The sequence below is a fragment of the Mixophyes fleayi genome, chromosome 8, assembly GCF_038048845.1.
Source record: "Mixophyes fleayi isolate aMixFle1 chromosome 8, aMixFle1.hap1, whole genome shotgun sequence".
NCBI lineage: Eukaryota > Metazoa > Chordata > Amphibia > Anura > Limnodynastidae > Mixophyes > Mixophyes fleayi.
Genome location: NC_134409.1, coordinates 71,986,359 through 72,001,557, shown reverse-complemented (window position 1 = coordinate 72,001,557; position 15,199 = coordinate 71,986,359). Strand labels below are relative to the sequence as shown.

The 15,199-nt window shown below is 42.3% G+C and overlaps 1 protein-coding gene across 2 annotated transcripts in view; it reads right to left on the bottom strand.

Annotated features, from left to right (window-relative positions):
• The window catches only part of MYH9 (myosin heavy chain 9), a 63,933-nt gene that overhangs the window by 8,412 nt on the left and 40,322 nt on the right, over window positions 1-15,199 (bottom strand). For both annotated transcript variants that reach the window (XM_075182712.1, XM_075182713.1), the window contains exons 25-32: window positions 14,433-14,604; window positions 13,693-13,905; window positions 13,436-13,580; window positions 12,047-12,253; window positions 11,851-11,955; window positions 8,132-8,284; window positions 7,334-7,582; window positions 6,584-6,796 (exon numbers count right to left, since the gene is read on the bottom strand). In XM_075182712.1, coding sequence (XP_075038813.1) covers window positions 6,584-6,796; window positions 7,334-7,582; window positions 8,132-8,284; window positions 11,851-11,955; window positions 12,047-12,253; window positions 13,436-13,580; window positions 13,693-13,905; window positions 14,433-14,604 — 1,457 coding nt within the window. The remainder of the gene's footprint in view (window positions 1-6,583; window positions 6,797-7,333; window positions 7,583-8,131; window positions 8,285-11,850; window positions 11,956-12,046; window positions 12,254-13,435; window positions 13,581-13,692; window positions 13,906-14,432; window positions 14,605-15,199) is intronic.

Here is a 15,199-nt window from a genome sequence, read left to right as displayed (position 1 = left end):
AAAACCCAGTTTAATCCCTGGTAGGCCGTCCTTAATTCGAACACTTGTCTGCAAATTATACAGACAAACCTGGTTGTCTACCTCCTCCATCTTTGATTATTGGCAATGTAGCCATCGTCTTTGGGTGTATATTACACCCTCCACTTGTAGTTGAATATTAAAAAAAGCAGCCTGCACAGACTGTGGAACTAGAAATTCGAATATAGAAAGAAATGGACAAAGGCAATTTGGTATCTGTCTGCATCATAATCATCAACATCCTCATTAGTGCCCTCGTCACCTCCACAAATCTCCCCCTCATCCTCTTCTATTTCCAAAGTGTCATCCTCACTTGGTGTATCACCGGCTACACTCGGGCTGTTCAGCCACACATCAGCAGAACTGCTGAAAGGGTCCCTCTTTATGGGTACACTAACAGAATGCTCACGATTAGACATCCCACTGTTGGATGGACTCTCCACAGGGATTGGTGTCATTTCTGATTCAGAGCAAACATTATCCTCTAATGCCCTACTGTTATCTTGCAGCTCGGCTTTGACGCGTAACAGTAGTTGTGCACCACTTGTAGGCTTGGTAACATTTTTGGATCTGCCACTAATAGCCAAAGGTGAAGGCCTGATTCTCTCTTTGCCACTGCGTGTGTAGAATGGCATGTTGGCAAATTTTTTATTTTTTTTTAATCAGCACTTAACTTTTCCTCTGTTACACTTCGTTTTTGCTTCAACACAGTAAATTTTTTGGGGGTTTTGGTTTTTTGGACGGATTTCGAAACACTGTAGTTTGACATCGCCTTGCCCAGATGACGTACTGGGAACACTATCAGGACTGGTGACAGAACCTGGTTGCTCATTCTGATCATATGTGGACTGCTCTAAATCCATTCTGAGTGCAAAGCACTTGTAGTGGTAAAAATTATTTGGTAAGATACTGCTGACAAATAGGACTTTTGACAGCCAGAAATATTTATGCACAATTATGGGGGGCACCCCAAAAGCACTGGGGAGTGCCAAAAATTAAAAAATAAACCTCTATCCATCTCTTTTCTCTAGCGATTTTTGTTAGAGCAATTGCAAGAAGAATACTGGATTCTCTGTCCCTGCTCTAATCAGCCTGTGACTACACCCTGCTCTCTCCCTCTGTCAAATGGCGATGGATTGCTGTGGAGGCAGGTATTTATAATCTTGAAGTATCGCGAGAACCGAGATCCGACGACGTCACGATGACGTTCGGCCTTGGATTCGGAGCGGGCGGGAGAGTACAGAGCTACTCAGCTTGGATAGGCAAAGTTCGGGTGGGTTCGGTTCTCGGGGAACCGGACCCACCCATCTCTAGTACGTATGGATAGAGCTTGTTTTTAACAAAAAAAAAAATTTGACTTGAAAAGGCACCTCAAGGTTCTGACACAATAATAGTTCCTGCAGAGCTGGCTCAAGTCAGGGTCGACGAGCCACACAGCCAATTGGACCCTCAACTGAATCCCGGTTCACGTAGCAAATAGATGGAAGGATTGTTCTTGATAATGATAAAATCAGTTTGTCCCAAATTAAGTTCTTTAGCAGGCTGGGGGGCATTTCCACCCTGGGCCAGTCCCATATTGGGCTACCTTGAACTGGTTCTCCTGCATTTTTTTTTTTTAACCTTTAAAGTGTATAGGCTGCAGAGCCAAATCTTGCCCCACAGGCCAACATTTGCCAGCCCTCCCCTGCTGCCGATTATGTAATAAATAGTAACACAAGTTTGTAAAAGCAAAATTATAGATTAAGAGCTCAGTAAGTCAGATCCAATCACAACATCTTACGAGTTTCACTTCCCAAAGCAATTTCCTTCTCACCATCAGTAACCAACTGTTACTGACCACTTCTACTGATGTCACCTTATCACCAGACACTCGATGACTGAATTACCAACTGTGCAATAGTTTTAGGAGAATTCGGCAACCACCACTGGACTCTTCCGGGGTCCAGAACTGCATACTTCTGGGATAGCTAGTATAGCTGCTGTAATGCTTCTCTGCTGTGGGCTGGCACCACCTGACCTCTTACTATGGATCAGGACGTTGGTAGTGGGCTGGGTTCAACACAGGACAGCCGTGGGACAGATTAGAGTGTAAGCGCTTATCTGTTGGTCACAGAATACAGCAGGTAACAGGCAGAATCTTCAAGCAGTGATGGTTTATTGCACAAGAGTCCTGACAAGGACTTTTACACAACAGTTTGAGATACTGGTGCTCATCCAGAAGTGTACAGATGGAAAATTACACATTACAAGGCAAGACAGAGCTCCTTTTATACATAGTTTTACACAATCCTAGATGGCTCTGAAATATTGGATATTACATCTAATAATTAAACATCCCTGACCAGGACTTTTATAGTTTGAGGTACTACTGATCATACAGAAGTACAGATGGTATACTCTATTACATGGTCAGATAGGGCTCTTTATATACTGTTTCTGACATGTTGGCAGGGGGTAACCCCGGCCCGCTGATACTAGCTGGCATCACAAAGTCTAAGTTATTACAGATATTTAGCAACAGGATGTAATATGTTCACTTATTTTTAACTTGCATTAAATCAAAGTTTAAAGAACTACATAAAATAAAGTGCCGGCAAGTAATTTAGGAATTAAGATCAAGTTTAACGGGACAGAAGACGCATGATAAAAAGGCAACGACTCCCTAATGTGTATTCGGGTTAAAATGGTCACACACATGGATACTTAATTAGCATGGCATCCTTTTCTTCCTTCTTGAAAATCTTTTTTTTGATGCAGTAGGAATGTTGGAGGAAATTTTGCTAAAGGCCAGAGTGAATTTGTCGGTTTTAAGGTGGCAATGGATGGTCCCGCCGCCCTTACAGGTGGCAGGTCGTGACATTGCCGCTGTAAAACTGGCACTCATTCTGGCCATTAGTAGTGACGAGAATCCCAATTTGTACAGGCGAAAATCATAGTAGCCGTCTATCAGGCATGTGACATAGCGTCTATCTGAATTAGGGCAAGTCTGTATTTCCTCAATGTCACCCTTAAAGTAGTAGCCATTTTTAGGTGGGTTTAAATATTGTCTGCATAATTGTTGCTGGAAAAACCTACCCCAACCGATTAGCTAGCCAAGGACCACTTTAATGTCTGATCTTGGTCTATACTGTAAAACAGAACTACTGCATTAGAGATACACAGGATGGACTAGCTGCCTACATTTGCAAGAAAGCATAGATTTCTATATATGCAATTGGTTAAGCCAACTCAGAGGAGCACACCATCTGTGCCTGGATCAGTCAGGCTGTGATCTGGACAATGTAAAAAGAAAGGACACAATGTCCACAAGGCTTACGAGGTACTTCCACTCTTTACCACAAGGTCTTTGAGATGGGTTGGGGTGTAGGATACTTCCCTATTCCTACATAGAGATGTATGAAGGAGCTTTTTGTAGAGACCTGGGTGAATTCGTAAACAGTTAAAAGCTCTTCCAATGGTTCACTTGTCGACATCCCTGTATTCCATGCACAGTAATTGCATCATGCAGGAAAATGGGATTTTTGTACTTCCATTAAATACTTTTCTCTGAATAGAATGGAGGACACTGTAGACTGTGGGGTGTCTTGGCACTTCGTATGTAGCCAATGGGGCATAGATTTCAGTGCTAACTTCAGTATTTGTCTAAGAAATCCACCAGGCAAGGCTCTGTTAAGAGGCTGGCCAAACTCTTATGAATGCCATAAAGGACTAACAGGTCATCCATCCTGTGCAAAACCTCTGTCCTGACCACATGTGTTTCAGTCCCTGAGAACTTATCCAGAGAAATAAGAACAATCTTCCTCTGGAGACTTATGGTTACAATTAATTTTATTTAAGTCCACCAAACCAATTGGTTGAAAGGGAGGGCTGCAAGTCAGTCTGCACCAAATTCAGATCCCAGAGTCTCTGGATCAGTCTCTACCTGTAGCTATGCAAATGTAGCTACTAGAACAAACCCCTTGTGATTCAACAGAAAATCCATTATGTCCACATCTGGCAAAAGCAGTTGGAATATTTTCAGGTGGAAAAAAACATTCCTCAAAATGAAGAGGTTGCTTGCTAAAGAAGTCTGCCTCTCACCTGTATGCCTGGGATGAAGACTTTCAAAATAGCTGGGACATGCTGTTCAGCCCAACATAGGATATTTGTAGTCTCCCTCACGGCAAGGGCAATCTTGGTGATTTATGTATACCACCCTCGTGGGAGGCACCTTAATGTGCCTTCCCTCGCAAAAAAACACTGACAGCGTTTAGAATTTGAGAACTGCTCTGCACGCCAATGAGACAGGCTGTTTGGACAAAAGCTGGTTGTACTAGTTCCATTTCAAGACTAACTCAAGCTAAAACACTCGTGAATAGAATTGCGCAAACATCAGTTTCTTCAAAAAGTGAACACCATCTTTCCCAGAACCGTCATCACCATCTTTACAGATGCCTGCGAGCTAACAGGAACTTCACCTGTCCCTGTAGAGTGTATCTAGTCAGCAATATATGTTTCTGCCAGAGGACCGGTATGAGACAGAAGGCCCAGAAAAATCATCCTTGGGAAGGGCTCAGACTAGACTTCCTGAAGGCGATAATCCAGCAATGTGATTTCAACAGCCGTTGGTCACCAGAACACGAGACTGATGGCCAGAGAACTCTTACTGATCAGCAGATAGTCAAGACAAAAGGATGACAGTCACCTCTCTGGATCAAAGGGCCACCATCACTGCCATAATTGTGGTGAACATCCTTAGTGCTGTTGCCAGTCTGAAGGGTAGAACTCAAAACTGATGTTTTTGAACAGCGAATCTAAAAAGGAACAGATGCTCCTCCCAGATTGGAATATGGAGGTACATGCCATTGATACCATGAACTTGTCCCATTCCATGCAGTTGATGACTGACTATAAAGCCCTCATTCTGAACCCATCCACTCAACTGTGGGTTTAGGGATGTCAGGTTCAGAATAGGCTGGAAGCAGCAGACCGGCTTCTGGTCCAGGAAGAAATTTGAGTAAAACCCCAAACCTTTGTCTGGCTTAGCAAGAACAACCCCTGCCAAAATGAGGGACTGAATGGCTTCTCGTAGAGCCAGTCACTTCACAGGTTTTTAAGGAAGCAGGGTGGAGAAGCAGTGCCAGTGAAGGGAAGCCTGGAGATCCATTATAAACCCCTGGCTGATTATGCCTCTTACCGAGGTTTCTGTGGTGGAACAAAACTACTGGTTCCAGAAAAGGAGACAGGCTCCCACCACAGGAATGAGTTGGTAACTTGCCCATCATGCAGATTATTGGTCAGATGACTTAGAAAGCCCTGGATCTCTAGACATCCATTGTCCACCTCTCTGAATCCCACCACTTGGGGTAGAAGGCTGAGCTTTTGAGGCCTAACCTTTTACCTTCCCCACAGGGACAAAATAACTAAATCCTAGGTCCCTTGGGCCCAAGGCAGATTAACTGCAAGATAAATGCTCTTTCTTCCAGCTCAGGACCAAAAAAAGGACCTCCCTGAAAAAATTACGGAGACCGGACTGTGTCCGCCTCAGGTCAGCCGCCATAGGGCAAAGCACACCGTAATGGCGGGGGCTAAAAACCCGGTCCCAATGAGCCCTATATGTATGGCAGCCTTTCCAAGCTACTCAGAGGCTGTGCAAATGTGCTCCACCAAGGTGAACAGTTCTGATATGGGTCTATCAGACTCAAAGCCCTCTGCCCCTTCCTCTAGTTCACACAGCAAGCTGTGTAAGCTTATACAGGCGCGTGGCTGCTGGACCTCGGGAACACATGCCGCACAGTGCATCTGCCCTGACTGGGCGCAAGGCAATTTGGCATGACAATTGGAGCAAGCAAAAAATTTTGGTACTGGCACACCACTAGCCTTAGCCCTAGTAAAATGGCTCTTCCCAGATATAAACAGAAAGAAAGAAAAAATTAAAGGGACAAACCGTTGCACACACCAGGATATGTAAATGCATAGACAAGCCAATATAAGTAACCCCTAAACAATAACACCAATACCTCCCCACTACTCCCTGTAGCCAAGGAGTTAGACTCATGCAGCAGCACTCCTGGCCGCTTTTAAAATGGTTGAACTAATTAGAAAGGCCCCCAGGAAAGGCAATACAGGGCTCTTCACCTCAACCAGTATGTAGTGGGGGAAGTTATGTAGGGCAATCCCCATTTACAGAGTAGGGAGAATAAGCTTTCCCTAAAGAGTAACAAGAATCAGGATACAATGACTGCAGATAATGATTAAGTACTGCGGGCAGTCTTATTGGTTTTTAAGACACAAGGCAGACCTAGCAGGATTAACTTTAAACAGTTTTCCCCAAATGTTATCTACTGGGAATTTCAAACTACTATTTGTAAAATCGTATTGCCAACACTTCTCCAGACTCCAGCCTGAACAATTTATGATTGTACTGATGGTCTACAGATTTGCTTAGAGAACTGGTAAAAATCAGAAAACTCATAAAATGTCTAAAAAAAAAAAAAAAAAAAAACCCAAAAAAAAACAAACAAAAAAAAAAAAAAACAACACACTACACCCCCTACCCCCACCACACAAAACTGCTTATACTTACATTCTTTCCAACATCATCCTTTGAGCTGACCAAGTCCTCCATCTCAGTTCGCAGTTGCTTGTTGAGTCTCTCCAATTCAGCCTTAGCCTCCAGGGACTCTTCCAAGAAGCGGGCCAAGGCTAGAGCTTTGGTTTCTTTCTCACGAGCCTCAGCTTCTGCACGGTCACGTTCTTCAGCATATTTAGCAGAAATACTTTTCTCCTCACCAAGTAACTAACATTAAAAACAAAACAAGGATAAAAATTGATATCAACTAAAGCCTGATACATTGTAATATGGTTCGTACAATTTTCTAATTACATTCTCAATGTAATACCGATATTTATGTAGCAAAATAAGCTACATCATCAACCCTGGAATGAATTTCAAAGTTGAATGCATCTTGTGTCCTAAACACCGAACCCATAAAGATTTATATGCTTCCAGAATCAAAATGACTAGGTGTTTTGTTTTAAACCTTTTGCTAAACGCTCAAAATTGCTAGAACATTGCATTCAAGGGAACTGGAAGAGACATCAACAGTTAATGTTCATGCAGAGCATTCCTCAAACCAGTGAAACTAAAACTTGAGAACTGGAATTCAGCAAATGCGTTCATACCACAAGCTACATCCATGCACCCCAAAATCTGTTGGGTGTAAAGCCATATTTATTTGTTTATTTTTTTAAAGTAATGCATAAACAGAACAGGATTCGTTAGAGACCAGACTAAGAGAAAACTCTATGGAAGTATAACTTAGTTTAAAGGTACCTGATCAAACTTTTTCTGCTTCTTCTCCAGGTTGGAAACAATCTGGCGCTGGTGATCAAGATCCACGCCAATATCATCAAGCTCCTGCTGCAGTCTTGTCTTTGTCTTCTCAAGCTTATCATAAGCAGCAGACTTCTCCTCATATTGTTGATGTGTAGTTTCCACATCTTTCTGCAATTTCTTCTTCAGCTCCTCAACAGTTTCCAGTGCGCCAGAACTCTCCTCCATCCGTTTTTTCATCTCTGCCATCTAATAATACACAGGAATTTTCAAAATATGCAGCATAGGGTAGTGTCACAAGCAGGTTGTACAGCATTTATGAGACCAAAGTGAATGTTGGCAATTCAGAACCCCCGAATTAACAAATCTGGTCATTTGGCTCTTGACACCAAATTAGTAGACTAATCTACATCTACAATTAGTTATTATAAAGCTTTTCCCTCTGGACTCTTTATAGGAAACGGAAAATAAGATTAACCACTGCAAATGACAGAAAATGTTTCCTTAAACAGTATAGAAAGTAATGGTAGTCCTGGCACAGAAACCCTTTTGAGTGACGGAAGTAGTGAAGCCAAATTCCAGCTCTGGAGTTGGAGATCTTTCATGCATGAAATACAGCTAGAAATTTGACTTATCTAAACTATGATCACAAAACTACCATTTATAGGTTACCAAGTGTTTTCTGCTCCTCTGGATAAAATTGTACCGACTAATTAACACTGTACTGTGCATGCAAACTCATGAGACAATACAGTGGAAATTACATCCCATGCTCCACTGAATTCTCCTCTCACACACCTGAGATTGCAGTGTGGAGATCTGTTTCACCAAGTTTCTCTTTGCTTCCTCCTCTTCCTCTAGCTGTTCCAGGAAGCCATTTTTCTCATCTTCAATTTGCTTAAGTTTTGTACTTAGGCTCAGCTTTTGACGGGTTTCTTCTTGTAAGAGTTCCTAGTGGAACAAAAACCCAGGCATAGTGTTTACCAAGTTGCTTTACATTTTGATATAGGAGAAGACATTTTTGTTTAGAAGCTATTGCCAACTTTAGAAACAAACAAGACCGCTTGATGTGTTCGTGAACTGTACTAATCTTTTCTTAAATAGAACCATATAAAAATCAGAAATATGATTAACATGCTTCACGTGTCTATCACATACTAAAATCTGACAAGTAAAATCACCTTTAGGCAACAAGTTAAGAAATGGCATATTTATCTTCACACTTTTGTATTTAGAGAAAACATACAACTTAAACTTCCTATACAACAGTAAGAAACTAGCCAATAAGTAGTATTAATATGATTCCACAGTGACAGATCCCACTGAGACTTTCAAGAGTTCATCTACAAACAAGACATTTTTCTCAAATCAATTGGGGGGCGGGGCAGTGCACTGGAACCATAGGGTTATATGACGTGCATTATGGAGCTTGGGCACCAAAAATTCTCTGAAGTCTGAATCCTCCTCTATGATTGTCCCTTTTTGTCTCTCTTGTACTGGGTTTCAGTTATAAAAATAATTGACTTGCTCCGCACTAGAATATAAAGTCGGGTCAAGAACTTGTGGAATAATCGCTGCAGTAGAATTGAAATTAGTGTGACCAGGTGATTAACTTCTTCAAACCCATTACAGAATCTGGAATTGCCTAGTTTTTCAAAGGAAGTAATCGGCACACTCTTAAACTCCCTTCTTAGGCAATTCCATCAAAACCTCCATACCATTAAAGCTAGCTTCTCTGGATTAGGATGAATGTGATCTGTGTGTAGGAAACTTGGCTGAAGAGGCAGAGGCCATGGTTGCTCCTGGAGCAACTCCTAGGATATGGGGAGCCATGGACAGAAAAGGCAGCTTGCTATTACTTCTCCTTTCAGATCTCCATGGAAATGTCAGATCCATTTGCTCTTCCCTGGAGCTTTGTGCAGAGAAGACCCACAGTACATTGGCATTCCTGTTTGTCATTATAATGTCCACTTGAGGAAGCCTGAATTCTCCTCAGAACCTGGCAGTCCTAGATAAGAGGATTTTATCACTTACAGGCCTGGCAGCAACTAACTGTGGTGAGGAAGGAAGATGTCGGTAACCAACAGTTCCACATACAGAATATCAAGGGCCTGACCCCTAAAATCAAGTCCCCAACCCCCTGTCTACTGAAACATTCATCCTCCCATCCAGTCAGGTCCTTATAATCAGCATCCCCTTGGATCTCACCTTCCTCCTGAATAATTTAGATTCTAAATCTCCAAAAATTTAGACTCGGGGGTGGGGGCGATCCTCCCTAGAAAATCTGTTGCAGAATTAGCTGCTATGGGAAAAGGTAGAAAGAATAAGTGTACCCACTTCCTCAGTAAGCGCTGCATCCCTTTTCAGTTTTGCGTAGGACTCAGCTAGCGCCTTGTCCAAGGCTGGCTCCGCCATTTGTTGCATATGTATAACAGTGTGGAAAGAACAGCAATGGAGACAGGCAGGAGTGAAAATGGCGCCTCCATTGAGGAAATGTGCCAAAAAGGTGGAAGGAGAGGGCCCTCTCCCCATCTACTCACCATGAGGAATAGAAAGCTTCATTATACAATGTCTCAGACGCATGTCAAGAACCCACTGGAGTGAGCGCATCCACATCTATGCTGATCCAGAGATCTACTGTGGCTGCCTGTCTCCCCTGCTAAGTGTACTCTGCGGTCAGGTCCCCCCCAGGCAACAAGACAGAAGTTCTGCACAGCCAGTGGCGATCAGGGCAATAGCCGGGCAGCACACTGTCAAACGGACCAGCACATACTGTGCAGCCGCCGGCAGCCTTAGAAATCAGAAAGGGGCGGGTCTAAATCGCCCCCCACCCCCTAAAATCGCCCTGGGTAGAGCAATTGCCTAGATCCGCCCCTGTGCACAGTAGCCAGGTTGGTTGAGGCTGTGTGCTACTCTCTTGCAGATAGACTCCTGCACTAAGAGCGGGAGACTGCTGCAGTGTGTTGGACACTGGTTCAAGTTAACCGTTACATGCATAGTACTGAATTTAACGCACTGTTTGAACAGAGTACAGCAACAGTAAATATTATATGAAATAGTTGGATGAGCGCACATTCACACAATAGCAGACACAGGCTATTTCGCAGTAAAAAATAAACAAAAACAAAACAACTTTCCACATGCAGAGGAACAACATGGCTACAAGCAAAAGTGCTACTGCTCGTACACAAAAGCACCTCCTCCCCTAGATTCAGCCCAATCTTGTGTAGAGCTTCCTGAAGGTCCAACACTGACAGTCGTGCCTCTGCTCTTTAGCAAAGACACCATGTGCTCAGTAAATAGGGAGATCACAGTCAGCCCTGGCTCATGTATGCCGAAACTACCAAATGCAGGCCGATGATGCACTGTCCACAAAATGCAGATCCTGGTCGCTGATCTGCGCAGCCGACCCTTCTCCAGGAGCCAGAACATTGAAATTGTGGAAGTGACAAAGCGCTGACCCCATTCTCATGCAACGATGTTCTCCAAGAGAACATCCAATTTCTCACTCATCCAAACCCGTTGCCTATAGTTACAGTGGCTATCACTATTGTAAACTAATATTAAGCTGACTATCCGGCACTGCCGTTGGTATGAGAGCAGTTATGGCTGTACAATCTTGACATCACTGTGCTCTATGCCAAGTCCCCCTCTCAAAATAAGAGGGGCACCTGGAAAATGCAGCACCATGGTGAAAAACTAAAAAAGTGCCCTACTCCTTAGGCACAACCCACCCAATCAAAACAAAACCTGAAGAGTGTCCATACAGGAGGGGGAAGTGCTGGCCAGACAAGTATTTAGTTGTAGCAGTGTCTTAATCCCAGCAAAACACCCTCTATACCTTGTGGCAAAGCTGTGTCCCCCAAACGGAATGAATGAGAAAAAAAATGAAATGCTAGACAAAATACAAATTTCTGTGGAGGGGCATAGAGGGAGAGTAAAGTCCTAACAAGTTTTTAGTGAAGTAGTGTCATATTCTAAGCATGGCACCCTCCTATACCAAAGGTTAAGCAGTGTAACCTAGATGAATGATACAGTACAGTTCCATAGATAAATATAATATGCTTGACAGGGAATAACTGTAGATAAATAATTTTTCTATTGTATGGCAGCTTAAATAGAAAAAATAAATAAATAAAACTTAAATGGTTCAAAATAGTATTTCAGTACAGCTACAAAAGCCAAAGACCATACCTGGGTAAAAAACTTGTCGGAATAGAACTTTTACTGGCATAGTCTTAAATATTCAATCAGAAAAAGTTTATACAATTTGGTCTAAAGATATTTTATTTGAAAGGGTTTTAACATTTGTGCTGCCATTTAATAAAGGATCATATTTAGGGATGTTTGTGGTCTATGTAAAAATAAATTGGACCTCAAACCTTGTGCATTTATAAGGTCATGGAATGCATTGGTAACGTCCAATGACCTCAACATTTACAGTAGAGGATACACAAGATATATTCACCATCACTATGAAACATGTAAACATTGACGGAGCTTAAACACACACAAACCTGAGTGTCTTGAAATTGAGATTCCAATGTAGAGAAGTCTTTGGCAAGTTTGATAGATTTGCTGTCTGCTTGGGAAAGAAGACCTGTAACATTGTCCAACTCCACCTGAAATTTCAACAATTACAAAAAAAAAAAATTTAAAAAAGGTTCAGAGTATCTTTTTTTATACAGAATAGTATAGGTATTGACAGCTCACCTGCAGTCTGTTGGCTTTTTCAACCAGTTCTACCCGTGCTCTGTCCACCTCCGTAACTTTTACTTGCAGTTCCTGGAGCTGTACTTCAGCTTTCTTTCGCTTATGCTCAGAGTCTCCCTTACCCTGCAGAAGACCCTTCACCTCATTTGCTAGTTCATTGCGCTCACTCTCCAGAGCCTGTTTGGCCTTTTCCAAGTTTCCTTTCACCTAAGAGGAACATTTATTCATTTTTAAAGCACATTTCAACAGTAAACCCACTTTCTTAGTTTACTTCTTACCAACAGTAAAGGATGGCAATTAAGCTTTTATTTTTTGGTTTTACCCTTTTCTAATAAATATGAATGTTGTGCGTTTCCCTATTATTCCTAGGACACCTACATATTGCTTCATTATATACACTTATAGTGATTACTACAAGCAAAACATTTCAGTTTACATTTATCTGACAATATAGCCCCATACTGAAACATAGGTGAACTTCAACATCTGTGATATTGCATAGGTGCTGTGCCTATGTGATATCATAGGCAGATAACTGGAGTGTTTCATTGTCCTTTCAGAGTCCCTATTACCAGCAGTTGACATTCATTGCACGAATGCACTGTTTACTCTAGTTGCTGCCATTCACAACAATAAGTAGCCCAACTGGATTCTGTGTATATTAAATGTGCAGGGTATGGTGTGGCAACAACCAGTTGTCCAGCATACCTCATACAATAAGTTTATGAAACTACAGAACTGCACGAGAAGCAGTGTCAAAAGAAAAGTTGAGGGAGTGAAGCTGGTACTAAATCAAATACAGTGTAAGTTCACAGTATTAGTGTGCGTTTTCAGGGAACAGGGCTTCCATCAATGGTTCAATACTGTGTAAATAGTTATGGAGTTTATGTTGCAATTCTGGAAGTAATCATGAAAGGATGGCAGTGTGCTGGTGTAAATAAGAGGAATATCAGATGAACACAGTGCTAGTATACTGTATACAAGAGCATCACTTGCATAAACAGTAGTGAATAAATAAATAAATACTGGAAAATTCTAAATGGTGGGAGAATACAACAATATTACATAAACACTCACCAAACCAAAATTTGTATGTATAATATAAGCATGCAAAGTTGTTTATTTTAAGCTACCTGCATGTACACATGCAGGTTTGTGGATGTCTACAGAGAGAACCCTCCAACAAGCTGGTACTCAACTCCCATAAATTTAGCAGAGCAATGTGGCAGAGTAAGCCTATCCAGTAATTATCTGAAGATAATCATGTGTTAGACATTACCATGACTACAATACACCCCCCAAAAAAATAAAACCTGACTTATTGAAGACACTAGTTTCCTGATGGTCACCAAAAGTAGGCCAGGATCTTTGTTTGTTACTGCCTCTCACCCGTTTTGTCTGCTCCAGCTGCTCAGAGAGGTCCTCAACAGCTTGTACATGTTTTTGTCTGAGCTCCTGTATTTGCACTTCATGTACTCGAGCTTCCTCATCCAAATTTTTCTTCAGCTGATTTACCTCTTGCTCCCGCTTTGTTCTGAGAACGACATGATTGTGCATAGTAAGTTTTATTGCAGATTTAGGTGCTGGAAATCAGATGTATATCATTAAATTATAACACATGCAATGTTCCTTCAAGCTGTTAATACCGGAGTTCTTGCTGTGTTGCAGTTGAGTCCAGCGTATCCTCAAGTTCTGTCTTTAATGCCTCAAGTTCCTCTCCAAGATCACGTTTTTGTTTGTCTGCCTTGTTGCGGGCAGCTCTCTCAGACTCCAGATCTTCCTGTAGCTCACTAATCTGTGATTCCAGCTCCCGAATCTTCTTTAGGGCCATGTTCTTCTGTGAAGCCTCTTCCTCAACTCTATAAATGTAGAAAAAAAACAAGTTAGAATTTAAAAAACAAAAACCCCCAAAGTGCCATTTCCCTCTATTAATAATTCTATATAGTCCGTATGGGATACATTGACCACTGTCTAAAAATGTTAATGTTCAGTTTAGATGAGGAATGTATTTGTAGAGGTTTTATTTTTTTCCCTGTTCTGACTGCACAGAAGCTGCCATTATCACAATACTTGCCAGTTTATCACTTGTGCAGATGTTATGTGGTAACTTCCAAGGGACAGTCACCACCCCCTGATTATCTTGCTTCTGTGGGCAACTCCTTGACATTGCAGGCAGCGATGCTGCAGTGCATTTCATTTTTGAAAAGAAAGTGACTGGAGGACTAGAGGAGGAGGCAACAAAATCGAGACCAGATTTTGTGAAACCAGTCTCGGTAGTCTCTAGGATGGTGCCGCCTGAGAAGAGATGCTCACCTCTGGGTGCCAAGTTATCATATTTGATCCAGTCCCTTCTATTTTTTATTTCTTTGAGAAAATTCATACTAACCTTGCTAAAGCAGCCTGCAATTCTTCCTCCTTTTTAGCAAGCTGCATCTTCAGTTCAGCAATTTGTGCTTGCAGCTCCGCAATCTGATCATGCAAGTCTGTAGAGTCTCCCTCCAATTTGCGCCGGGTCTTTTCTAGTTCCTGGCGTTGCTTTTCCTCTCTACGCAGTCGTTCTGCAGAGACAGATGGTACCAATGTTTAGTGGCCAGAAAATTGTTAAATAACTGGACAAGCCTTGATGGATTTTCATATAAGCAGCAAAAATCTGTTTCTCCTAGCCCCATTGGGGGACACCAGGGTACAGTGCAGGAGAGTGACTAACAACTTTCTTCTTGCCACATGCCTTAGGGCTCCCCCATATCCTATTTAGGTTTAAACTTAGGCAAACAGTAAAGGGGACCAGAGGAAAAAAACAAACACAATCTTGACCCCACCTCACTACCTCCCCATTTCACTTCTACCCTTTGCATTTGAACGGACTGTTTTCAACTTCCTCCTTGATACCAATCTGGCTTCCGCCCCCTCCACTCCCTTCTCCACTGAAACTACCCTGGCCAAAGTCATCAACGACCTTCCTTTGGACAAATCCAGGGTCCATTTCTCCCTGCTCCACATCCTGGACCTCTTTTGGCCTCTTCCTCCATCTTTGCATGGTTCGAATCACTCCTACTAGGTGGGGGGGGATGCAGAAGTGGAAACAGGAGTCCCACAAGGTAGTGTATAGAGAGGAGGGCCAAAGACACAACCTCACTGGGTGAACATCACTTC